General features: G+C 41.8%; 1 protein-coding gene across 9 annotated transcripts in view; it reads left to right on the top strand.

Annotated features, from left to right (window-relative positions):
* APP (amyloid beta precursor protein) overlaps positions 1 to 26627 on the top strand; it is a 191234-nt gene that overhangs the window by 80179 nt on the left and 84428 nt on the right. For all 9 annotated transcript variants that reach the window (XM_084843562.1, XM_084843560.1, XM_084843557.1 and 6 more), the window contains exon 3: positions 9019 to 9148. In XM_084843562.1, the coding sequence (XP_084699688.1) occupies positions 9019 to 9148 (130 nt within the window). The remainder of the gene's footprint in view (positions 1 to 9018; positions 9149 to 26627) is intronic.

The raw sequence follows: 26627 nt of genomic DNA, 5'->3' as shown, positions 1-26627 counted from the left end.
GCAACGTTTGTTCAAAGTAGGCTAGTTCTGCTATTGGACCTAGTAAAAATTACATTTTCCAAAGTATCTAGAGGCCATTTCTGTACTGAAAATAGTTCAGGCTTTTTTTCTCATTTACACAATGTGTGTAGTGATACATAGACTAATTGTTGAGCTTCGATTGAAAAATGCATAAAAGAATGTGTGGTGTGCATCTGTGTTTTTTAATGTGTTAGTTGGGAAAAGAGAGAGGTACAAGAAAATGACAAAATAGAATTTTTATTATAAAAATATGTTGCTATTTGTAGTAGACATTTGGCTTTGTTAAATTATAAAGACCAAATGTAAGTGAAGTAAGCTTTAACAGGTCCCTCTTCTAACCTGATAGGGTAGGAAAATCTGTATATAGCAGATAGTGTTGTTGTTCCCGAGAAGGGCCCATAAATAGGATATGGCATGGGGAGGGAAGGGAAGCAACCTGCACATATTGGTGTGAACCAAGCATGTAGTGGGGATGGCTGCCATGAATGCTGAAAGTGCTGGTGAATGCTGAGAGTGAATGCTGAAAGTGCTGTCTTGAGGTAAAAGGCTTCGCGTATGTGAACTGGTCCTTAGCCTTCATGGGAAGGAACTTGTTTCTGTGGCGAAGGAGCAAAAAAAGGACAGATGACACTGCTTTTGTGGTTTTTCTCTGTTAGGATGCAGGCCTGCCTGTCTGTAGAGAATGTTACCTTCAAGCCCTGGTTGAAGCTTCTCCAAGGTCCCATCTACATGAGCCATTTACTCTGGGGCTGCTGTGATCCAAGGACCTTTGGGACATACAGTATGACGCAGTCGCCACTCCGCAGCCTAACTGTGGTTTTCAAAAGGAAAATGCGGATTTCCACAGAGGTGTTTTACTCCAATTTTTTAGCTTGCTGCAGGTTTACCGCGGTTGCTGAGCTGTCTGTCCCTTCCTCGAACTGACTTTGCAGTTTGCGGTGGGCGTGGGGTTGACTTGCTTAGTGATTGCGTCACTCAGTGATGCCTTTTCACCCCTCCCCTTTCCTCCCTGTTCCTTTGCAGCTGCGCAGTAACAGACAAGTACACCCAAAGCTCAGAGGGATCCATTTTGGAATGATGGATAGGCACATACTTCTCGCATGGCCTCGCCCCTTCGCATATGCGAACATTGCAAGAGTGTGGGGCTGGAGGACTGCTGCTGTGATTGTGTACAAACAGTTGGCATGGCAATGAAGGAGCAGACTACCCACATCTTACCAAAGAGGAACAGACGACACAAAAAAACCCCTAAAATACAAAACAGCCACTAAAACCTGAAGTGTCGCACCCCCACCCTCACATGGCTGCGCAGCTGTGCATTTAAATATAATGGTTAAAAAAAAAGAGAGCAGCACAACCGCCATAGTTTAGTTCGCTGTAACAGCCATGTGTCAGGGCACAGCTGATTTTTCCATTGGAGAAGTCTGCAGTAAATTGCGCGTGTACCACAGCAGAAGCTAATTTACAGCTGCAATGCTGCACAGTTACAACGGAATGAACATTGAAAGCGGTGCCGTGTAGATGGCCCCCAAATCTAGTGTTACTGGGAAAATACTCTGCATTATATTTTCATGAGCAATTTCCTCAAAAGTTGGGCAAGTGTCTAAAAAAATAATCCTTCTCTCAGCAGCTCAAGTTGCCAGTTGGTTGGGATGATAAAAAAAGCTCTGGTGATCACTAACTGCAAATATGTAAGAATTGAGTTAGCTCCACAAAAATATGACACATTAAGAAATTGTGTTTATTTTATTTCTTGTTATCAGAGTCTTCATTGGTGAGGACTCGGAAATGTTGAAAGAAAGGGCAAAGGAGGAGGGAGAGGAGGAGTAGTGCTTTCAGGATTCAAGCAGTTGAAGGAATAGTGGGAACTGCTGTAATCATGAGGACTGGTTACTTGCTCCAATCCAGCAAGTTATGAGCAGTGGAGGCTGGTGGCTTTGAGTTTGGTGGGGCTGTAAATCCATTCTGGATTTCAGTCAGAACCAGCCAGAACTCTAAAGGAGCTATCCAAGGTGCTCAACCTATTTTGGGGATATGGTTCAGCACCCTGGATAGCACCTTTAGAGTTATGGGTGGTTCTGACTTAATCCCAGAATGGATTTACAGCCCTACCAAAATCAGAGCCCCCAGCCTCTACTGGGTATGAGTCTTGAGTAGTCCTTCTATCTCTCTTTTTCCCTGGAATGTTTCGAACTACTCTTGAATCTGAAGGAAATAATTTAATGCCCAACTGTTGCTGAATGAGTTACTGGGGCTAGCAGTAGGGTTGAGTTGAACAGTTATTCTAACTGTAAACCAGTGGAAAAGAACACACCCTTACCAGGGATGAAATAACCAATAAGGTTAGGCAGGAGCCCTTGGAAACTGGGACCATCTATATGTAATGGCCCTGATACAGCAGCTATTGTGAAGAATATCTGTGATGGCTTCTCTATGCCACTGGTGTTACATAGTGTTGCTTATCACCTTGGTGGTTCTTGCTCCCTGGAGAATTTCCTTACTGCTGCTAAGGATCCTGGTAGGTGAAAGACATTCCCCAACCCTGCAATACAAGGTGAAGAAACATCATGCAGCTATTAAAACTAGATGAGGAACACACTTTTAAGTACTGAATCCGGGATATATGTTTAATGCCTGCCACTTGAAATTTAGTGTGCAAGTCAAGACTTCTGATGGGAAATGTGGAAACACTATTCATCTGCATTAATACAGTGACTATAGCAGTGGATGAGGTGATCGTATATATAGAGACAGCACAACAGCATGATCTCATCATGCATAAGGTAATGGAGATAGCATGAGCCAAAAATGTCAAGTTCAGTAAAGAAAGGATTCAATTTTCAAAAGTGACTTTGATAAAATATGCAGGTCACTGAATCAGAGCAGAAGGCAGTGCAGACACAAGTTAAGACTAGGGATGGACGAAAGTCCCTTACCTGTTCTCGAAGCTTGCTTCGCGGTGGGGGAGAGGTGCTTCGGTTCTCCCCCCGAAGTTCAGGCGAGGGGGGGGAGGCGCCCCGCCTCGCCCGTCCGAAATTCAGGCCGGGGGGGAGGCGCCCCATCCCTCGCTGGCTAAATTCAGGCTGGGTAGAAGCGCCCTGTCTACCCGGCCGTGAAAAAAAAAGTAAAACACACACACACACACACCACCGTGATAGGCTACGTAACGATTTACATAGCCTATCACGGCTAGATTTCCAAAGTCAGCCATGATAGGCTACGTAAATCGTCACATAGCCTATCACAGGTGACTTTGGGAAAAAAAAAGCGTGTACGCAAATGGCGGCGGCCCATGGGCGCCGCCATTTGCGTTCCTTATTTTGGCACGTCTAGTCTACGTAAAGATTTATGTAGACTACGGCGAAAATAAGGGCACGCTATTTGCGTTGCCCTTATTTTCGCCGTAGTCTACGTAAATCTTTACGTAGACTAGACATGCCAAAATAAGGAATGCAAATGGCGGTGCCCATGGCCACCGCCATTTGCGTATGTGCTTTTTTTTTTCCCCCAAAGTCACCCGTGATAGGCTACGTGACGATTTACGTAGCCTATCATGGCTGACTTTGGAAATCTAGCCATGATAGGCTATGTAATCGTTACGTAGCCTATCACGGGTGTGTTGTGTTTTTTTTTTTACTTTTTTTTTTTTGCAATGGCGGCGGCAGCAGCTGGTCGGGAGACCAGCCGCTGCCCCCGCCCCCGCCGAACCGCCGCTGGGACCTGCCGCCGGGAGGGACATTTGCAGGAGCTAAGTCCCATCCCGGGGGGGGGGGGGCGGCGGAGAATTTCCCCACCAATTTCGGGGGCCGAATGCGTTGGCATTCAGCCTCCTGAAGATTCGGGGAGAAATTCTCCGCCATCCCTAGTTAAGACCATTCCCAAGAATGGGCATGGTGTGTCAGAGTGTTCCATTGGTTTCTATGGGAGAAAAAGGCTTGACCTGATCCTTAAGCAGCTGGTTGAAAGAGATCTGCTTTATCTGATGTGCTGCTGCTGTTCAATGCTTACAAAGAGACCCTTCTATAGAGCAAATCTGTAGCTGCAACAAATGATTCAAATATGTTCAGCTGGGGAAATCAGTATGGTAAATTCAATTTGTCAGCACAAGTGGGAGGTATTGGTCAAGATTACTTCCAGTAGAGTTGACCTCTGACCTTGCTGGATACTGTCATCTTGCTGGTTCTTATTTTACATTTATTTATTTGTTTGTTTGTTTATATATTGAGTCACGTTTGAGGGAGCAGGCTGCAGGGTCATGTCCTAGTTCCTTCCCTCATGCATGTAAATTCCCCCCTGCCCTCCGCCTGTTGGCTTAACAGTGGTGCAAAAGGGGGAGAGGGTGTACATAAGGTAGTGTGGACTCCGACAGTTTTCTCCCTTAACCACTGTAAAAGAATTGGAAGCATTATGTCCACCTTAGCTGATGGCAAGCCAGTTATCTACCTTAAACTTCCAAGAGGGAGAAGGTAGATCCCCAGATGTTTTGGACTTCAGCTCCCAGATGCCCAAGCAAGCATAGTCAATGGTGAGGAATGCTGGGAGCTGAAGTCCAAAACATCTGGGCCTTCTGCGCAACCCTGGTGTTGAGAACTCTGCTACACACCAGGGGAAAATGCATGGTAAAAGTGTTGCCTTGACTCAGGACGTTAGGGAATATGTGCTTTGTTGACCCAGCATACTCAGGAATATCACACAGCATTTAAATCTTAATAGCTAAACCTTCTCATGATGGGCTTCACTATTCACTGAATAGCATTTTTTTAAAAAAACAACAACAACCTGCTGCCATGAGACCATGTGTTTCAGCAGTATTGCATCACACAGATTTCTGATTCACATTAATATAAATGTTGGGTGTTAGAAGCAGTGCACTGAATAGTCTCTAGGGATTTCTTTTCAGACTGGTAATCCTTCAAACACTTCTCTGCCTCCCATAGGAAAATGCAGCCCTTACGCCGTTCGTAATATGTTGGCTCTTCTTAATCTGTTGCATCTCTGAGAAAGCATATGTTTTAAATTTACAACAGATATTTCGAATCAAGGAGAATGAATTATGCCCCCAATATACAAGATCATACTGTTGCTGTGGATTAATTAACTTTGAGTTAATAACCCAGCCCGGGTTTTAGAGCAAATCTAAGAGTTGCTGTGGGGAGCCTAGTAAAAATGTTCCTCCAGAGGAGAGTTAGGATGCTGTCTTATACTAACATTGTTCCATCTAGCCCAGTATTGTCGACGCTTACTGGCAGTGGCTCTCCAGGGTTTCAGGCAGGAGTTTTTACAGCCCTAGCCAGACATACCAAGGATTGAATCTAGGACCTTCTGCATGCAAAGCATGTGCTCTACCACTGAGCTATAGCCTGCCTTCTAATTATCCAAGCCTTATTTGTATTGTATACAACTACCTACCATGTGAATCTCTGCCATTTCTTTTCCATGTCCCTGCTGCGTTGACTAGATTCACATAAGTAGTTAGTTCTCTACCTTAGGGTTGTGGTGGGAAGCGCTTGCCATGGTGAGGTCATCTTGGTGATGTCTGTAACATGTGCAGCAGCCCTGATTTGGATTAGAATCTGCTGTCCCTCCATACAATTGCATTGATTGGGTGGGGATAAAAGATCACTCTGGGGTGATTCAAGATTTAAGTGAAACCTAGACTGTCTTGAATATGTTCCCTTGATCTGTTTTGTCTAACCTCCAGTAGGGAGCCTTTTGTTTTTGTTTTCAGTTAATGGCAAAACGTGACATGCAGGAGGTGGGGGAGATATTTTAAATTCTAAAAGCCAAAAATCTGATATCCAGGAGCCATATGTGTATGGAGCATAAAATTTATTTAGTCTTATCAGGGCCCAGCCACAATAATGTTGTTAATAGTTGTTAATAATACAGGTTATTAGAGCAAATCTAAGAGTTGCTGTGGGGAGCCTAGTAAAAATGTAAATACCTTAAAAGCTTTACCAAACCACGCAATAAAAGCCTCTGACCAATAACAATAGGGAACAGTTAAAAGGAAGACTGTCAGCAGTTAAGAAAAGAGAACCTTGAAATATTTAAAAATAAGAAGTCATCTGCCAAGATTAAAAAATGCTTACAAAATTATTTTAAAATAATAATCAAATTCTTTTAAAACAACCAACCAAACAGACTATAAAATGATGAGTCAGCAAACTTTCTGCTTTAAAATTGTTTCTGTAAGCACCGAAGAACTTTAGCAGCTGAAAAAGGTTATTTTAGCCTTCTCTGCTCTAAAACTATTTTAAAACCCCACAAAAATATAATTCTGACTAAAAAAGTAAAATATGTTAAGAATATATGTTAGAATAGGTTTGAGATAACCCCTGTATAGTGGCTCCACCAGTCCTAAATAAAATATCACAGAGTAACTAGAGCACCCATTTTGCTAGAACAAAACATTGGTGAGACCAAATCCCATAGAATGTTCTTCAGATGTTTCGAGATGAGTTGTCATGCCAGGGTATGTTCTGATGTAATGTAGGGACCGCTTGGATTGGAGAAGCCTCTTGACATGGGCAGCCTCCTGTGCGACGCCAAGTACAGTGCCAAGTGCGCACCCAACGTCGCACTTGGCGTGTCGCTGAGGCACTGCTTCTGGCAGCCCCGCCTTAAATACCTGGTGGGCAGGGACAGAGACAAACGCAGGCTCGGGATCCACAGGTGCAGCTAGACTCTGGCCACTCCTTCCCCACAGACTGTTCCCAAGCTCATAACATTTCGTAAAATGCATTTAATATCCTTCATCAGTTCTTTACAAGACCTAGATTCCCCCTCCCCCAAGCCCTGGCAATGAAAATGGCAGATTGCCTGTATCTTACTTTAGAAGATGTGCCTGTATAATTGATTGTGCATAGCTGTCTTTGGAAAATGAACAATAGGAGGGGGAATCACAATTAACCGTATGCTTCAGAATTCTCCTTGGGCATCTCTCTTTTCAGAAATTAAGTATGGGGAAGGTGTTGCCTTCCGTGTGGAGGTCAAGCAATTTAGAGCTTTGCAGATAATACCAGCCCCTTGAATCATGCTCGGAAAAATACAAAGAAGCAAATACAGTTTCCAGAGCACTTCCATAATTCACTCCTGTCAAGAACTGGGATGCTGTATCTCCTCCAGCCGCATCTTAAAAATACTCTTCAAGTGCAATGCAGTTCAAGTTTGAGAGCTTAGGATAAGAAAATCAACTGTTTTAATAGTTCCTGGTAATCTTTTTTCTAGCAAAACCTGTTAATCTTGGGCACAAAGTCTGTGAGAAATTTTACTATGAGGTATTTTGTGTAGGTTGGTAAAATTACTTTAAATTACTTCTCAGTCACCAAAACAGATTGACAGTATATCATCTACATCGGTAAAGCACACGTCTCCACCCTGTGTGCATACCATGTGTGAGGGTAGACAACTATTCTCAAGTGAAAGAACACCTTTGCCCATATGTTCCTGCCTAATTGCTAAGATCATCTTTGGTGGCTCTTCTCTGGGTGCCACCGCCCACAGTGGGGCAATGGGTGGCCACAGAGCCTTCTCTGTAGTGGCCCCCCATCTGTAGAATGCCCTTCCCTGGGAGATCCACCTGGGGTCTTCATTGTATACATTTAGAGGCCAGATTACGACTGGTGATGGGTGAACTTGCCCAAAGTAGGTTCGTTATTTACTCAGAAAATAACAAACTCACCTATGTAGGCTCGGATGGAAGTTTTCTCTCAAAGCAAACTCTCATTCCATATAAATGAGCTTTTGTACATGTGTGATATCAGAGTGCATCTTGGGAGCTGTTGTTTGGAATAGCATAGTGTCTTGTTGAAGCTAGAGCTATGATGGCAGTGGTGATGGTGAGGGAAGCTACTAAGGACATGGCAGGTTGACTGAAAATTTAGGAGGGATGCTGCACATGTAGAAATGGCATTGTTTAGATACAGACTACGCATGCTCAGAAGCTCACGATCAATTCTGAATGTAATAGCAAATTCTTAAACTGAGGATCAAGGCTCGTTGGAAAGGTGAATATTACAAACAGACGAGGTTCGACCGGCGAGTGGACTAATTACGAAATTTGGTGGCATCACGAGTTAAGACTTTACTCTTACAGAAGACTTTTAATCTTTAATCTGTTGCTCTGATTATTAACTATACTGCTGCCTCTTTAACATTTTTAATGTTTTAATATTTTGATATTTTCATTGTTGTATTTATTGTTTTGTTGGTTCTTTTATTTTTGTTTTGAGGGGTTCTTTTAATTGTAAACTGCCCCAAGGGCATCTGCCAATTGGGTGGAATATAAATGTAATAAACAAACAAATAAATAAATAAGTGGTGATTTATATGGCGTGCATGTAACCACATGATCCAGCTCAGTTCTTGCAGATTTTACATGGCTCGTCCATGACTCCATCCCGTGTGCCAATAACATGAGTATGGAAGATCACATAAGAAAATCACCATGTTAACACTACTCCCAAAGCTGACTTCTGATGCTCATGTGACTCTTTCTATATGTTCCTTCTCCATCCACATGGTTTCTACCTTCCTGTGTGTCAGACCTACTCAACAGCTGCTTAAAATAAACATGGGAAGAAGAGATACGAGAGTTTTTATATCGCTTCTAATAATTTTGATAAGTGTGTTAGCAGGGATGGAGGAGATGAAGGTCGGATAGTGAGTTTGATAGTGAAGGGGACATGAATTGCTACTTTTGTTGATGAAAGTGCTTTGGTTGGACATGTGAACCATGTCTGCCCCTGCATTTGGAAAAAGTGGAAGAAGCATGGACCAGGGTGGAACATTCTTTAACTATTTCCCTAGTGATTGATCAAGCTGGCTTTTTAGTGCTTGACAGTGAAGAGGTGGCCCCCATAGAGATCTCTGCTTATAATAGTTGTTATTGATAGGCTGGTGTGTGTTAGAATGCTAGTAAATTTTCACAAACAGCCATAATAGTAATAATAATAATAATTTATTTCATTGTATTCTTTGTATTTTGAATAATAGGTTTACCCTGAGCTGCAAATTACCAATGTTGTTGAAGCCAACCAACCTGTAACAATCCAGAACTGGTGTAGGCGGGGATGGAGACAATGCAGGAGTCACCCTCACATTGTAGTTCCCTACAGGTGCTTAGGTAAGTAGCTGTTCGATGAACAACTGCATGTATTCGCTTTTTTCTCCCACATAAAATCGATTTTATACTGAGCGAAGTCATGTATGTGTGGTAACATCAGACTTTTTTGCTTTCCTTTCAGCATTGCATTAGTACATTTTGGAAAAAGTAATAATTAAATTGTATGGTGTGCAGGCTAATGCTGTTTTGTACTAAACAGGCCAACAACAACAAAGCCCTGAAACATATATGTAAAATAAAACTAAATGTTTCCTGAGAAGTTAATTTGAGGAACAATTCAACCAGAGTTGAACACTTTTGGTCTGGTTTGATTTAATTAGAAAAAAAATAAGCATATGCTTATTTGGAAGACATCACTGGAACTTAAAAGCTCTTAACTTTTGCTGGATCTAGCTGTAATGTGCATTTTGTGGTATTTGTATTTAAGGAGGGAATTTTGTCTTGCTTGCAGCTTTCCTTTTATGTTTAGTCTCTGAGGGAACAATCCTATGGCCCCTAGACAGCCTCAGACAGTTCAGATTCCCCAATTCGAGGTTGGAGACAGTGCTCCCCCTTCTGACCCCTCTGACCCTTTGTATGGACAGAGCAGCACCGACTGGCTTCCAAGGTTGGGAACTCAACCTTGGAGAGGCGGAAAAGGGGGCATTCTGGTGGGCGGGCTGGGGAGGAGACTGGAGAGGCTGGGATACAAGCTCTCCTGAGGTCTCCCCAGCCTCCTCCCCTCTCCTCTGAAATGCTATCACTAGACGGGCAAAAAAGCCTGTCTAGCGAAAGCTGCAGGGCAGGACGACAAGGTGGCAAAGATCACCTTCACCACTTCTCCCAACCTGCTTGGGCTGCTCGTAAGCCTCTGGGTTCGAGGAGGCTTACGAACAGCCTCGTGAACGAATTGCGGCCTAGCTCTCTTTGTGTGTGATATATTTATGCCTGTATATTTGTGTTGTGTGAACACTGTTGCTTCTCAATTGTATTCTTGATTCTTATGCTCACTATGGTCAATAAAATTGCCTCCAGCTCTTCTATAGATCCCTTTTCATATAGATGGATTGCCTCTTGTTTTTGTGACTTTCCTGTTTTGTAAATGCTTCCCTTGATCACATTTTAGCTCTAGCCTTCAATAGTCCTTCAGGTCTTCTTATCTCTATTTCCTATCCCCATATAATGTATTGAGCAGAGGATTTATTCATTTAGAACATTTTATCCCATTCTTCTCAAATATTCAAAGCAGGTTTTAACGTATAATAATAATAATAAAATTATTATTATTATTATTATTATTATAAATGGATAGATTTTGTGAGAGATAGCTAGACTACTTTTCAGCTTATCATCATCATCTGCAGATATAACAATAAGAAACAAAAAAACCCAGGGAGAAATTACAAGAGAGGGAAAAAACAGAAGAAAGATTGAGATTTTAGGCTGTAGGAGATGTGTTCAAATGTAGCAAGAGCACTGAGATCTTCAGTCCATAGAATGATAGGTGATTATCCTTCCAAGTTTGAAGAATAGGTCTCTTGCAACTGTAAAGGTTCTCATTATCACTTTTGATTTCCATCTGTTAATCCCCACATCACAAGTGATTTCCCCTAGCCCAGGGGAAATACATAAAGCTAAGGGGCAGGGCTTTCTCTTGCTCTGTGTGGTTCCAGTGAACATGTGCCACGTTACCTGTTCACAATTGGCAGAGAGGCAGGGGAGTGGCCTTGCTAAGTATTCAGACCATCTAGAGTCTATGGAGTTTACATCTCTGGCTTCTTCAACCACTGCAGTGATCCTGTCCTTCTATCAACTCATTGTGGCAGTACCATGTAACAGTATTTTGTGAGAGACATGAAACTTGTTCACAGTGTGGCATTTTTAGCTTCCTCCCAGAGCTAGGACTGCTCCTCGGTTGAACCTCAAGGCTCTCTGTTGTAGCCAGCATGTGCTCACTTTGTGCAGTATTGCCGGTTCAGTCTTCATCTACTTCCTACAGTAGCTCTGGCTTTGGCAGAGCTCTTTCTAATCTTACACTCTTAATAAGCTGGAGAGCCAAGAGTATAGCCCCACATGGTTCTTAAGATTTTATTGAGGAAATTGTGAAACAAACCCATGTTGATTCTAGAATAACGGAAGCTTCGAGTTCTGACTTCAGAAATGTGTGGCAACGTGGGTGGGAAATTATTTAACACCTCAATAATAGAACAATTTACTTGGAAGCAAACCCTATTGATTTCATTGGAATTTTCTCCCAAGAGAATGGGTTTAGGATTAAAGTGTTATATAGAGTGAAAAGAATCTTGGGAACTGTTAATGACTTTGTAGATTTTGAAAAGACTTTGCCAATACATTGTTTTGTTTAGAAACAAAGAGAAAGTGGCACTGAAGCTCTTGTCTCCAAAATGAGAATTGCATAGCAACTGCATACTTATCAATGTTGAGTTCTAAGAAGTATTTTCATGGATATGATGCCATGGATAAAGTGTTCGGGATTGAGATCTGCCGTGGGAAACCAGATTCTGATTCCTGTTTAGTACTGGAGCTCAATGAGTGGCTTTGAACAAGTCACAATCTCTTGTTGTGAGCATCAATGATGTAGTTTTAAGAGCTATAGAAATTATTAGCAAGACCTATTGTTGACAGAATCTCAGCCTGTGTTAGTTGTGCTTTCCTACTGCCTTTGTCTTCCAGCTTAGAGAAAACACAATATGGGATATAATGGATGTAAAGTAGTACCTGGAGAATTCAGTTGTCTTGTAGGTGGTTGGATTAAATAAGACGATTTTCTCTTCTATTCATCTTCAGAGAATCAAAAATATGTAGGATAAAATACCAGGGCAGTACTTTACTGGTCCTCCTCTGCTGATAAAATGGCAACATCCTGCTAGATTAATTTTTTTGTTTTGGCTTCCTCATCAGTTGCATCAATTACCCTTTTCCTTGCTTGAAGAAAGAAAGGAAAGCTGGGTGGCCACTGTGTGGATAGAATGCTGGACTAGATTGACCCTTGGTCTGATCCAGCATGGCTCTTCTTATGTTCTTATGTTCTAAGGAAGGAAGGTGCTATTCTCAGCTCCAGCATTATAGAATTTCTTGTTCCAGTGCTTAAATTACCAGTATGGGGTTGTGTTCTACCCATGTGCCTGACCAGAGTGTAAGTCCCTGTGATGCACACAAAAGCATAGAAAGTATCCTAGGATAAGAAGGTCTTGACATGACAAAAAAAGACAGCTGCACCAATGTTTGTGGTTTCTGACATATTTCAAGAATATTTCTTTATCAAGGGCAATTCTTATTACATTCACAACTTCCAAACAATGCTTAGACCTCCTTGTTTCTAACTTAGTTATGGATGCCTGAATGCTCCATTGCTCCAAAAGTCAGTTATGGGAGAAAACAAAACAAACAAGCAAAAGCCAGTTATGTTGCCATATGCCCTTTCTACTGCTGATAAGGTCTATGCTATGATTTGGTATAGCAGTACAGAATGGAAACGTGATGATGTTAGATAAGAATACTGACCATTAATAAAGTGATAATTACGGACAGAAATCCAAAAAGCACTGTGCTTTATGGAGTAATTTCATGAAAGCTTAGTTGAGGAGTATGCTAATGATTATGTGCAAAATATTCATGGGCATGTTAGCCATCTTCAAAATTACTTTTTTCAGATAAATTGTTCCTAGAAAACATTAGGTGGGTTTAACTTTATTTTTAGCTCAGCAGTCACTTGCGTTCATTGAGTCAGTTTATACAGTTAGATGCTTGCCTTTTCTTAGGGGTGAGAATTATTTGACTGGCAGAAATATGTCTACTCTCATGCCAAACTATTCATGATCCATTTTGTTCTGGCCTTTAGAATTGCCCTTCAGGGATTTGCTGTAGCAAACTGCTTCAGATCTTGGCTGATTCCTTAGTTTCTTTCAAGTGGAATGGCTTATACTGTATGACAGGCAGGTTGCATGTAGCGAAGGCTTCGGTAGTATTGTTTGAGTTTATTAGATTACTACAGGGCTTGCTTTAGTTAACGTGACTAAAGCATGTAAAGTAGAAATAATTTAAATAACACTAAATCAGAACCTGTTTGTGAAAACGGTACACTAATTCTCTGACTATTTAAGGGAGCAATCCTATGGCCGCTAGACAATGTCTAGACAAGCACGGTTCCCAGAGACCTCACTCCCCACGCCCGAGGCCTCATAGACAGCGCAGTTTGTCCCCATCTCCACACTCATAAACGCAGTGCGGAGAGGACGAAAAGGGGGCATTCCTGGGGGAGGGGAGGAGACTGCAGAAGCACTGTTACGATGCTTTCTATGTGCTGTCTGGCCTCCCCTCCCCCGCTCCGATGCACCCCAGCTAGACAGCCAAAATCAACTGTCTAGCAGCAAATGCAGGGCGGCCGGTGCGCGGAGGACAGGATCCCCTCCATGTTCCACCCACCCTGCATTGGATAGTCAGCTGCCTCTAAGTTTGGAGGTGGCTGACTATCTCCATAGGATTGTGCCCTAAATGTATGGTGAGGAAATAAGAGAACCTCATTTATAGTAATGAAGAGAAATATCAGCTTTACCTTACTGTACACCTGGAATTATTGCATCCATAATTTGGTCTGACATTGACTAGTATTCAGGGTTACATAGAGTAGACCCATTGAAATGGATGGGACAAGTTATTCATGACTAACCTAAGTCTCATTTATTTCAATGGATCTACTCTATGTAGGACTAACATTCTTTCAGTGGAAGTTTAAGAAATTTGAATATGAAACATTATCTATTATGCCAGGAAAGACTTCTCCTACCATTTCAAGCAGTGCCATCCTGTGCATGTCTACTCAGAGATAAATCCCATTGAGCTCAGTGGGGCTTATTTGCAAGTAAGTGGGTACGGGATTGCAGCTTAAGGCTTCAATGTTATATGTAATTACCTGGGAATAAGTCTCATTGAACTCAGTAGGACCTTCCCCTGAGAAGACATGCATAGGGTTGTACTGCAAAACTGTTACTGATCTGATCACTAAATGTAATCAAGAATTTCTTTGTATTAGTGAGATCCCAAATCTTAACAAGCAAGTACCTGTGGTACTTTTTTTGTTTCTATTATTTTGCCATTAATAATTTAGCTGTAGCTGAAAGTGGGAAACTATTTCTCTTTCTTCCCTTCTTATTCTTTTAAAATAATGTTATTCATAAAAGTGACAGTGTTGTCAAAAGTACTAGTCTTGTAAAATGTCGGGTACTTTTTCATGATGAATACATTTCACTTTCATTTGATTCCAAGGCAGAACTAGCTCTACACTGGCAGTCCTTATGAAAGTTACTCAGTTCATCTTTTCATTCAAGACTGAACAGTTTGGGAATGATTTTATTGTCATAGTTTAAAACATAGTTTAAAACTTACGTAGCTAACAAGTCCATATAGTGTTGTTCATATGAAAGTTTTATAATCCACCTTTGTATTTAAAATAAATCCAAGGAATTTTACAAGCAAGATTGAAATACAGAATGAGAACAGTTTAGATCAGTTTTATTCGTATCAACCTTGCTGTATTTCAAATATTAGTAAAATCTTCCCACAGTTCCTTAAGAGCTACATTACGGTTTTTAGAAATGGCACTGTATTATTTCAATGGTACTATAAGGAGATATTACAAAATTGTCTTCCAGTCCTAGAGACCCACCTGCCTTGGTCCTATATCCTATGTGCTTCTCTGCCTCCATCCCCCAGTTCCGATGTTCCAACACATGCCCTATTTCCACACCACTCTATCTGCTCCATTGAGGGACAGCGTGGTTCCTAGCCATCAGTGTCCTCCAACACCTCTAATCTGTTCTCTGTTTCATTTTTGTTTGATTGGGTTTTGTTTAATTCTTTGGTCCCAAAGATTTTATTCACCTAGGAAAAGGGCAGATCCCCCCCCCCCGATGTTATGGACTATAACAGATCTGGAGAGTGGCAGGTTGAAGAAGGCTGTGCTAAAGTCATTCTACAGTCTTACATTTTTCAGTGCTCTGTTGGAAGCTGTCAATTTCACTTCCAGGTTCTCATTTTTCCAATCTTATATTCAGTTTATCCCGAACTTCGAGAATTCTTTTTGAAAGGTAGCGTTTGTGTATATTTCTTGTAATACATGCATTTTTTCATGCAATTCTGCCTAAAATACACATTTGGGGGCATGCAGTTTTCTAAATATAATTAATGTTAATGTTATTTTCATTAATATATGCATTTTGTGTGTACTTTCCCCTAATATATGCTGTTTTGTACACATTTTTTATTGGAAAATTCCATTGCAAAATTTGGGGAAGTGTGACTTTCAAAGGATAATTGACTTTTGGTTCATGTATAAACTCAAAAGTATGAAATTAGGGAAGCCTGATATATGAACCAAATGAATTTCTCCCCTGTCCCTAGTTGGAAGTATTTAGGACTTCTTTTTTTGAGAATTTTAAAAATATACATACATGAATTTGTATATATCTGTAGCAGTGAATACATATGAAATGCATATATTTGAAAATACAACTATTCAAGAAGTATTCAGGACATACGTGAGGAGATGCAACCTTTTCCTCTCTGTTGTCACCCAATATTTCTATGTTAGAAACACAGAAGAATTCAGCCTAAAGCTGTGTTATCCTTGTATAAATTTTTCCCATTGAAGATAGCAGTGGGTGCGAAAGGGAAGAATAAACATCCAAAGTTACATAAAATAAGTGTTTGTTTTGTTTTGCTTAATTTTTGTGGTCTGCTGTGTAACGAATTTTTTGTAACACCATATTAACAGAGACAATTTTATGCTAAGGGCTGGCTTTGGAAAATACTGTCATATGTTGATATAATTTGTATTTACTCTTGATTTTCAAATAACTTATTAGATGCTAAAATGCACTTATTATTAAATGATTATTTCTTCAATGAAAATGAGATGTAATGTCAAACGTGCAGAAATTTCAGTAGTTTTGATGAAGGATCTTGAAATGTTTACAGGTAAAGATCGTATTGATTGCAGTGGAGCTACTTAGAAGTAAAGATACCTGGGATCAAAACCTTAAGACTTCAGGCATTAAAAAATCACAAGGGTAAACCAATCATTTAAATTTAGGATATTTCATCTAAGGGACTTCCATGTAACATACCTGTGGCTATTGCTAACTTGTTTCTTAATCCCATTGTCACCTTTTCCCCTTATTTAGAACACCGTCTCTCCTTTCAAATGTACTTTCCCTTCTCCAAAGGGCCATAAATCTAGACACTTCATTTCCTGTCTACCGCCTGATCGATGAGGACAAGATTAACTAATTGTGTCTCAGATTTTAATGCCACTGTGGGCTTGGTTTATCCAGGTCTTTTAAAATGGTTCCATTTGTGTTTTGAAGGTCAAGCATGCACACAAATTATACATCTTGCAAAACCCAGTTTATTAAAGCTGATATGCAAAAACTTAAATGTAACAAGTCAGGGTGATGAGCCATGCCATTTTCCTTATGACAAAAGGTTTCTCATATGGATCTTGCTGCCTTGCAGGAGAAGCATTTGAAAAAGCTGGTGTTTTATGTTTAACTGTCCTTGTTGTTGAAAACACACACACACAAAGATGACAACTGTGGAGTTAGAACTAACGGAACCGTTTTGTGTGGAGCTACATTATGTGAAATGACACATTTTAGAATTCAGCTATTCAGAGTGGATTTTCATGGAGTTGTACAATGATGGCCCCTGCTGGCTTTCAACTGATATGATCGCTTTGCTTAGAATGTCTCCCCAGGAAAGGTTGTAGCACTTGGTGGCTGTGTAAACGGGCAAGATTTTTTCAGGAAGAAAATGCTGACATTTGAAGGTCAAGCATACTGCAACTCTTCTTTTCTTCCGCTGCATGTAATAGTCTCAGCATGGGTATATTTTGGAGTGAGGAAAGGTGTATTTTCATAGAAAGGATATAACCTTAAGCCCTGTTCAGGCATTAAAAGCCATCATGGGATTAGGACTGGAAGCGGGGGGAGCAGGAACACACTAGCTGGTCCCCTCCATCACCCCCTCCCCCTGGCCTTGCTGCCCTGGAGGGCAAAGTTCTGCAGCAGGGAGTCTGCTGTGTTTGTGTAGACTCCCCATGCATGCTGGAACGGTCGGGGTCCTGCATCATACAGGGAGCCTGTGTGAGTGGAGCAGGCTCCCTGCTCCAGAACTTGTTCCTCCATCACATGGAGGGTAGCAGGTCAGGATGACAGGGATGCATTAAGTAAGGGCTTTAATGCCTGAATAGGGTTTCTGGGTCTAAGCTGGGTGGGGTGTGAGTTGCCATACCTGGATTATAGGGGCAGTCAGAAATCCAGAAGTCGAGCAGGATGCAGACCAAATGTGGGTAATACACAGCCCATGGGCTGCATGCCACCCTCACCATCCCCTTAGTGTGGTGCCCCGCCAAACTGGTGGGGGCAAAAACATCGCCAGTCTGCCATGAGATTTGTCTGTCTTAGGCTTCCATAGCAGTTTGGTTAGACTTCCATAGCCCTACCAGCATAGTTAATGGTGAGGGATGGTATAGGCCAAAACATCTTGAGGGCCACAAGATGCCACCCCTCGTTTAAGAGAAGATTATGGAAGAGAGAAAGAAGAGGGCTTAGCTGCTGAAGGGAAAGAACGTTGGCTGTGCTGGGTGGAGATAAAAGGTATAGCATGTCTGTCCCATATACACAGTATGGGAGAAGGAGATAATGGGACATCAGACTGGAGGAAAGGGACTGGTTTGTTAAATTCACAAACCTGCTGAATGTAGGTGGAATGGGAGGAGCTGAAAGAAGAGAAAAAATGAGTTCTTTCGAACTAGCATTTAATCAGTTAATTCATATAACATTCAGTTATATGCGCTAGCAAAATTGTAAAAATGCCCACGTTCAGCCTCGTTTCCAACAGTTAGATGCGTTTGACTTTGCATATGAACCTTGTTATAAGTAATTGCCTGTGCAAAAAATGATTGATGTCAAGAGTGTTTCACCAGAAGTCCAAACCGAAAAACATAAGAAAATGCAAACCAAGACAAGAAATGTTTGTGTGTTGGTCATTGTGCTTTACAGATACCCTTATGGCTTATCGTCACTGTTTGCTGGAGAGCTAACAGCGTATCTTTCAGTGTACATATGTTGCATTGTCAGCTGGGAAACAGACATTTCTTTACAACCAATTCCATTGTTTTCAGGGTATAGCAATTTTTTGTAATGAAACATTTCTTTAAATAGGTCTGAAGGTGTTGTATATGCTAACACCTAGACCAGCTGGAAAAGACTGCCAATGCTTTTTGGTTTCATTTCTGAAGACATTACTGTAATGTACCAAGAACATGCAGGCTGGCACCAAATATTGTATAAGTTAAAAATGTATGTGTCTTTTAAAACAACAGCAACCTATAAATATTGTCACTATCAGGGCCTCAGTTAAATGGCTTTGCCCTGGTACCACCGGCTGCCATAAAACAGCCTGCCTCTTCTGAGTTAGAGCCCCAGAGGCAGGACAGACATGGTGAGGTCATGTGAGTTTTGCTGATGCTTGCTGAATGCAGCCTGGATTGTCTCTTAGCTCACCACCATAATTAGACCTGTGTGGTGGCCTGTGCCGAGCCTGCCAGAATTCAAGTGATTATCTTAGTGTGCTCTGTTGGTGCTTGAACTCAGCACAAGTTTAACTCCTTCCCCCACCCCCACCCCACCTGGGTGTGGTAAAGGAGATTGTTTCTATTGCGTAGACTTATATCCCACTTTTTCTATGGATATCGATAAATCCCCTTGAAATACATACAAACGTGAAAGCTTTCCCCCCTTTGGAGAGCTCCCTCTCTGAGTTCTTATTTAGTTTAGTTAATATCCCACCTATCTGCAAAAAAAAAAAAAGACACTCAAGGTAGCTAACAATAAAAAAGTTCTTCATGAATGTCAACATTTCCAGAGTCTGTTGCAGCAAAAACAGCAAGTGCCTTGTGGCACCATAAAGACTAACAAATTTATTCTGTCATTAGCTTTCACAGACTATAGCCCACTTCATCGGATGCATTAAGTGTTATTGTGAGTTTCAGGTTTATATAGAGTAGATACGGGGGAGGGGTTGTGAACAGTGAGGTCAGAAGTAAATTAAATGCAGAAAATACTGACATTGACAATCGTGCTATTAACAATGACCATTCGCAAAATAATTGCTGCTGATCACAGAGACACCCTGGCACCAGATAAGCCAGTTAACACATGTAGCATGATAAAAATCCTGTCACTGTAAGTACTGATTAAGTGGGATATAGTCCATTAAAGCTTATGCCAGAATAAATGTCTTAATCTTTAAAGTGCCACAAGATTCTTTTGTTATGAATGTCAAAGAATATGAGGACATGGAGGTGTATGCTCAGAAGTACACACACAAACTCTCTCTCTGCATTTCATAGGCAAAAATGAGCAAAACCTTCTAGAACAGGCACTTTTATCTGATAATGGGGTCCCCCTTGAAAGTGTGCACCAAAATGTGTACAAATGTTCTTGCGGACTTCTAAAAAAACCTTTGCAAAATGACACAGAAATCAGATGGAATAAATTTGTGCTTGGAAAAAAAAATACGAATATTGTAGAAAATGAAGCTGATAGATTTGTTCATCCCTGAGACCAATTATTGTGTAGAAGTCTTGTTTAGTGAATGTTGAACAGTAATTTACAGTGGATAGAAGTTCTAGTGAAGCATGTGGCAGAGGAAAGGCCTGAATGTGTATACAAATACAGTTTATATTAATGCAGAAGTATGGAAGAGCTGGAAATAGGGTGAAGGAATTTCTAAGTGTTGCGAAGAATTTTAAGTACGGGTAGAGCAGACATTTGTTCCTAATGCCCTCTTGATCTTTTGTTCATGTGGAGGATGGTTCTTAGACTCAGAAGGAATGCAGTTTCCGCTTGCCCTCCCCTTGGGAATTTGGTATGTACTGCTCAGTTCTGCAGCGGCTGCTAAATCCTAGGGATGACTGGTCTGTTGTTAAGTACATGTGATTAATAACATGGACTGGATGCTTAGTAAGGTAAGGTTTCCCATCAACTGGAGCTGAGTTGTGTAATATTAGACTTTCTCCAATAAGAGATTTTCATTTTGCAAAGAATCCTGCAAAACAATATTGTGTTGTGGGCAGGGGTGTTTCTGGGTTCTTAAAAGATCCAGGGCACAGGCCCATAACCCAAATTTGCATGTGCATATCTCTATCTATCTATCGATCTATCTGAGTCTAAGTGGACCTCTAATATGTGTGTGTGTGTGTGTGTGTGTGTGTGTGGTGTGCTTACGTGTGTGCATAGATTACATACATACATAAGAAGTGTGCACTGACCCCCCCACATCCCACTTCAACTCAGACCCCGATTCAGCGTTTTGGAAAACATCCTGCTTCTGCTTGGGCCAATTTTAGTCAGTCCACTTCAGCTCAGCACCACGTCTGAGTCAAGGCTTGGAAAAATGAGTCTTTATGCTTCCTATTAACTACCATGGGATATAAGAAAAAAACTGTAACTTTTTTCTCTTGGTCAGACTGGATGATAATTTCAGGCATAATAGCCCCCTAGAACGGGATTACACCTGCCTAATGTCAGAAAAATAGGTGCAGGGTTTATGTATTTATTTTCTTTTAAAGGGAGCTGCCAATAACATTTTTATTCCTCGGAAGAATTGGATAAAAATTTCAGGATTCATTGCCCCATCAGAGGTGATGTCTGCCCCATTTCAGAATGATAGCTACAAGGGTTTTTTTGCAAGGGTGGCCTTGACATTTTGAGGTCTCCAAAAGAGGACATACTTATCTATGTTCCTTGTGGACCATTGTTTTGAAAATTACAGACAGCCTAAGTAAGAAACCAGCAAAGTTTCAGAAGGATAGGTGCAGCAGTTCATGTGGAATGGGAGTTCTCCAATTTCTGGGACAGAGTGATTTGCTTTCCCTTCCCTTCACCCCCTCCCCAATAGTTTTGGGTAAATTTGTATGAAAATGCACAGGTCATTAGAGGTGTCCCCCAGGCAAGAAACTTGCAAAGTTTCTGAAGAATATACATGCCTGCAAATTTAAAATGACTAGAATTTATTTACATTTCACCAATGTTAGCAGCAGGGGAACATGGGTGGGAAGTACTGTTGCACTCATGTCCTGCTTGTGGGTTTCCTGTGGGCATCTGGTTGTCCACTGTGTGAACAGAATGCTGGACTAGATGGACCTTGGTCTGATGCAGCATGGCTCTTATGTTCTTAAATATAGAGTGCCTCTGGGCATATGCAGAATGTTTTTCTTTCACCACTGAGCACTTACATTCTCCCCCTACCAATTCAATTCCCCTCCGTTCAGCCATCCCTCCTCATCCTACCATCCTCCAGCAACTCTTCATAAAAATAGATGTTTTGTTTTGTGCAACTCTCCTCTACCTCCTTCTTGTTATGCACAAGCTCTCAGTGTATCTCCCTCCTCATAACTTCATTTTTGCCAAGACATCACCAGGAGTCAGCCAGTGAGTCTGTTTTCAAAACTAGGGCTAAGTCATGAAGAAACTCTGAGCATGTACTAAGTGCCTTTCCCTTACCACTGAAACTAGAGTTCATGCAAAAAATACAAACCCACAAATGACAAAACATTCATAGGACTGAGCTGAAAGGGTAGTCAATTCATTAGACGGAATTGGGAGGGCACTGTACTAAGCCTGCAGTACCATGCTCACAACTCAGGACTTATTTCTGAGTAAACATGCAGAACATCAAGGTGCAAGCCTCCCTGCAAAAGTAACTCATGCTGGAATCCTATGCACACTTTCCTGAGGGTAAGCCTCATTAAACGTAATGGGGCTTCTAAGTAGGCATACATAGGATTGTATAAATGACCAGTATTTATTACCCTTCCACTTAAAAAACAAACCCAAACCTCCTATTTTTTATTAAAGCTTTCTGTTCATAGGAACATAGGAAGCTGCCTTATACTGAGTCAGACCCTGGGTCCATCTAGTACGTTATTGTTGACACTGACTGGCAGCAGCTGCTCTACAGAGTTTTAGGCAGGATTCTTTCCTCGTCCTACCTGGGGATGCTGGGGATTGAACCTGGGACCTTCTGCCTGCCAAGCATGTGCTCTTCCACTGAGCTACAGCCCTTCCTATTGCTGGATAATGGCAACTGACAAACAAAACAGCCCCAGATTTGTTTCTCTGCAACCATGTGAACCCACTTTTCTTAAAGGCTTGAGTGAGAAGGAGAAAAACCAACCCTCTTGTCTGTTTGTATAAATTCAAATACAGTTTAGAACTTCTCTTGCCCACGGAAGAGTATTCTCTTTAAGAATTCCCCAAGATATGCCCTGAGTGGAATAAAGAAGAGAAACGAAGAACAGGATAGGGAGGGAAGAATGTATTTATTTATTTATTTATTTCTATACCACCCAATAGCTGAAGCAGTTCACAAAAGAAAAGAAGAATGGTGATTGGAAATGCGGGGGCGGGGGGGTTGAGAGCCAAGTGGCTCCTTTCAGAGAGGTAGTACTTTAGAGGAATTTAGAAGGGTGTGGAGGATTTGTAAGGATCGCATTTACCTACATTTTTATGAGGGGTGGTGGCTGAGGGCTTTTTATAGCTTCTTTAAAACTGTAGAACCTATTTAAAAGCCTCAGAAATTCCTCAATCATGATGCCACATAGTCCTAACTCTCCTTTAGGAATAATATGAGTAGTACAGCTATTTAGGATAAATTAAAGTCGAAGGGGAGAAAGAAGTTTGTGGAGGCTGATTGGATCCTTTGCTGTACTGAAGCTACTAAACTTCTGCAGAAGCCAAAGGTTCCAGTCTGGGGCAGTAAAATCAGATGCTGTATAAAATACCAGTATTTCACATGGAGCTCTTTCTTCCCTTCCTTCTCCCTCTTCAAAATTTAATTGCAAGCATGCTCCTAACAGTGGGCATGTAGGAGCAGAAAAGTAGAGGGAGAGAGGGTTTTTGCACCTCAAAAAACCCCTACACCAGAGATTAGGGATAGTGACCTCCTAATAGTCACCTTAAACACTGTCTGATTAGCATCTCCAATCCCCTGTGTAACTTGACAGTTTTTACTTTTTGTTTTAGTCTTTGAGAAAAGGAAACTTTACTCATGGCTAGCACAAAAGCCACCGGACCTAACTGTCTGGACTTTGGCAGGCTCAGTCAGCTCCACAGGGGCTTCCAGGTCTCCAGATTTCATGTATTTATCTTACAAACTAAAAAGGTTATGGCCGTTTCTATTTTCCAATGCAAGTCAATGGGAAAATGTAAACAAAATGGCAGTTAGGACAACTCAAAAGATCCAAGGCCCATGCCCAGGTGGCTGTCTCTAAGAATACCCCTGGTTGTAGGTACTTCCTGCAACAACCATAATTAAGGAAGTAAGAAACTTCAGGCATCTATTTTAGAATTAAAGGATATAAAAGCGAGAACAGGTCCTATATTAATAGGACAGTGGATCACAACAGCTTACAGCTAGCTGATTATACCCTCCAATTCCCCCCAAATATGAAATGTCCTTTAGGACACAATCCTATGGCCGCTAGACTAACATAGGATTTTTCGGTTTTCAGGAACCGACCTCAGAGCAGGCGCTCCGACGTTGGCTCCCAGAAAACCACCTCCCTGCCCCTTCCGTGCTGCCTCGTAGGTGGTGCAGTTTGTCCCCGGCTCTGTGCTCAGAAGAGTACCGTGGAGCAGGGGAAAGGGGGGTGTTCCTGGGGGCAGGGAGGGGCAGGGACAGCGGAAGCATCAGTACAATGTTTCCTACGTGCCGTCTGGCCTCCCTCCCCCCCCCCGCTCCAAACTGCTCTGGCTAGGCAGCCAAAATCAGCCATCTAGCCACAAATGCAGGGTGGCCAGAGCGTGGAGGAGAAGACCCACTTCACGCTCCACTCACCCTGCATTGGATAGTCGGCAATCCTCATAGGAAAGCACCCTTAGTTGCTGATTTCTGATAGCACTATACATATATTGTATATATAATATATGTGCCTCACAGGAATATGTGTTTATTTTTTAGGGTGACTTAATTTTAATGTCTGGCTCTAAGAATGAAGCCTTCTTTTAAGGAAGAAGAAAATAGGACAACCAAAGTTGCTCATTTTATGGCTCACTGGCTTCCATTTTAAGACGGTACCTGTTGGGAATACTAAGGGCCAAGATGCTCTAAAACACCTCTGTTTGTTTATGGGATTAATATGATTTGAACAAAGCAATTGCTTAGTTGAATTGACATTACCAAAACATCAGTAGAAGGAACTTCCAAATATTGCTGAGTACTGCAAACCTATCTGGGATTATAGTTATAGAGAAGCATCCTATTTAAGACAAATGTGTGCAGCGTTGTCCTGAGTGTGCAGCCGGAGCAAAGTATCTCACTGAGTGCTGTTGACCCATCAAAAGTTTGGGAAAAGACTGAAGTCTTCTGTAATTGTTGTCTCTGATTTACCAGTTGCAGCTGGGTCTGCTTCTGCATTGGCTACAGTTGGGTCTTCCTCTTCATGATAGACCCTTCCTCCTGAACAAACTCTGGTTGAAAAGGTCATCAGGTGGCCAGACGGGCACTCTGACTCTGAGCATCCTACCTGGTTCGTCACCACTGATGCTGTGGAGAGCTGTGGGACAAGGGAGGAGAATCAGGAACCCCAGCATAACTCGGGATGGGGTCAAAGAGGTTCTTTGGGGCCTCAGGCAAGGCATTCCTGCAACAGGACTCCTCAGGTAGCCCCATGTCTTCTGTGAGAGTGGTGGGGTTTGCTGACAAATCCTCCTCCTCCTAAGAGGATTCCCTGTTCAATCTTTTAATAGACAGAAGCAGCTTCCTAGGATAGCTGAACTCACTTTTCTCTTGAGCCATTCCATGTTGGCCACAGCTAAGCATGTCAGACAACTGGAGAAGGTGACTTCATCCTAAGCTTCATTTCATTTTGCCTATGAAAGGGAGTGTTGAATTAAGCACACTTTAAGGACTTGAGCCATGAGGCACTTCCCACAGAATAACTTGACGGGATATAGGATAAGCCTTTAAAACATTTTAAATTGCCTTGGAACGTTTATTATAGGGCCACAGTTACAGGCCTATGTTAAGGGAGAGACGGATGAATTGTATTCCACCATTATATCTAGAAATCAGGAGGGGGTGGGCAGTAGGTGCTACAATTTCTGCTCAGAAAATGGCTCAGTGGATTGATCTGAAACCTGGCAGTGTAGGAAAGATAGGTTTGGGGATGGTCCATGCTGATTTTGAGATAGAATGGGTAAAACATGTCATATGTATAGATGTTTAAACTTTGATGAGTAACTTCCAGCACTTTGACAGGTTTTGTCAGGTTTTTTTTCCCATAGACTTTGCCAAGGTTAGTCTTTGAAATCTGATTTTTCTGTTTATACTGCATCTTTTGTGAAACCTTCTTTTTGTTTTAGATCAGGGGGAATGTCTACTATGTGTTATGCTCTAGTAGGATATGTTGTTGTTGTTCAGTCGTTCAGTCGTGTCCGACTCTTCGTGACCCCATGAACCATAGCACGCCAGGCCTTCCTGTCCTGCGCTCTCTCCCAGAGTGTGCTCAAGTTCATATTCATTGCATCGGTGATGCTATCTAGCCATCTCATCCTCTGCCGTCCCCTTCTCCTTTTGCCTTCAGTCTTTCCCAGCATCAGGGTCTTTTCCAGAGAGTTTTCTCTTCGCATTAGGTGGCCAAAATATTTGAGCTTCAGCTTCAGTATCTGTCCTTCCAATGAGCACTCAGGGTTGATTTCCTTTAGGATGGACTGATTTGACCTCCTTGCAGTCCAGGAGACTCGTAAGAGTCTTCTCCAGCACCACAGTTCGAAAGCATCGATTCTTCGGCGCTCAGCCTTCCTTATAGTCCAGCTCTCACAGCTATACGTTACTACTGGGAAAACCATAGCTTTGAAATGCAGCTTTTCAGACCATTTTATCCTATGGGTGCTTATAAGGTGTCCTCTTGTGCATGCCCAGAACGAACCAGTGCTGCCTAGCAATAGGTTACAAGTTGTTAGGCAATGAGGTGAGGAAGGCAGGTGGGGCTTATACTTCGAATTTAGCCTTTGAAATAGCTAGTACTGCTGAGGCCTATGTGGGAAACAGGTCCAATCTACCTCAGAGTCATGAGTTAAACTATTAATATTTGCCTCTTATTTTCAAAGCATTTCTCCTTCGGGGCGGGGGGCGGGGGCAATTTCATATTTCACGAGCCCTGTCAGAAACCCTTCAACTCCAAGGTAGCGGTGAAGCTGGAACTAGCCATAACAATAGGATGCCATACCATATCACCTAAATAATGTGCCTGTTAAGGGTGTGGCACTTAAGTGAACATGGAAAGCCCTTAACACAGCATGTTGAACTGAAAGGTTTTTTGTTAATTGAATTTATTTTGTAGCAAATAACAAGATTTGGGGGTGGGGGAGGGGGTTGGAGGCTTCAGCTGTCTCATGACAGGCATCGATCCACA

This window comes from Heloderma suspectum, chromosome 3 (assembly GCF_057233095.1).
Source record: "Heloderma suspectum isolate Gila_16-S chromosome 3, 16-S_ref, whole genome shotgun sequence".
NCBI classification, from domain to species: domain Eukaryota; kingdom Metazoa; phylum Chordata; class Lepidosauria; order Squamata; family Helodermatidae; genus Heloderma; species Heloderma suspectum.
Note: the sequence above shows the minus strand (reverse complement) of the source record. Positions and strands in the feature narration are given on the sequence as shown.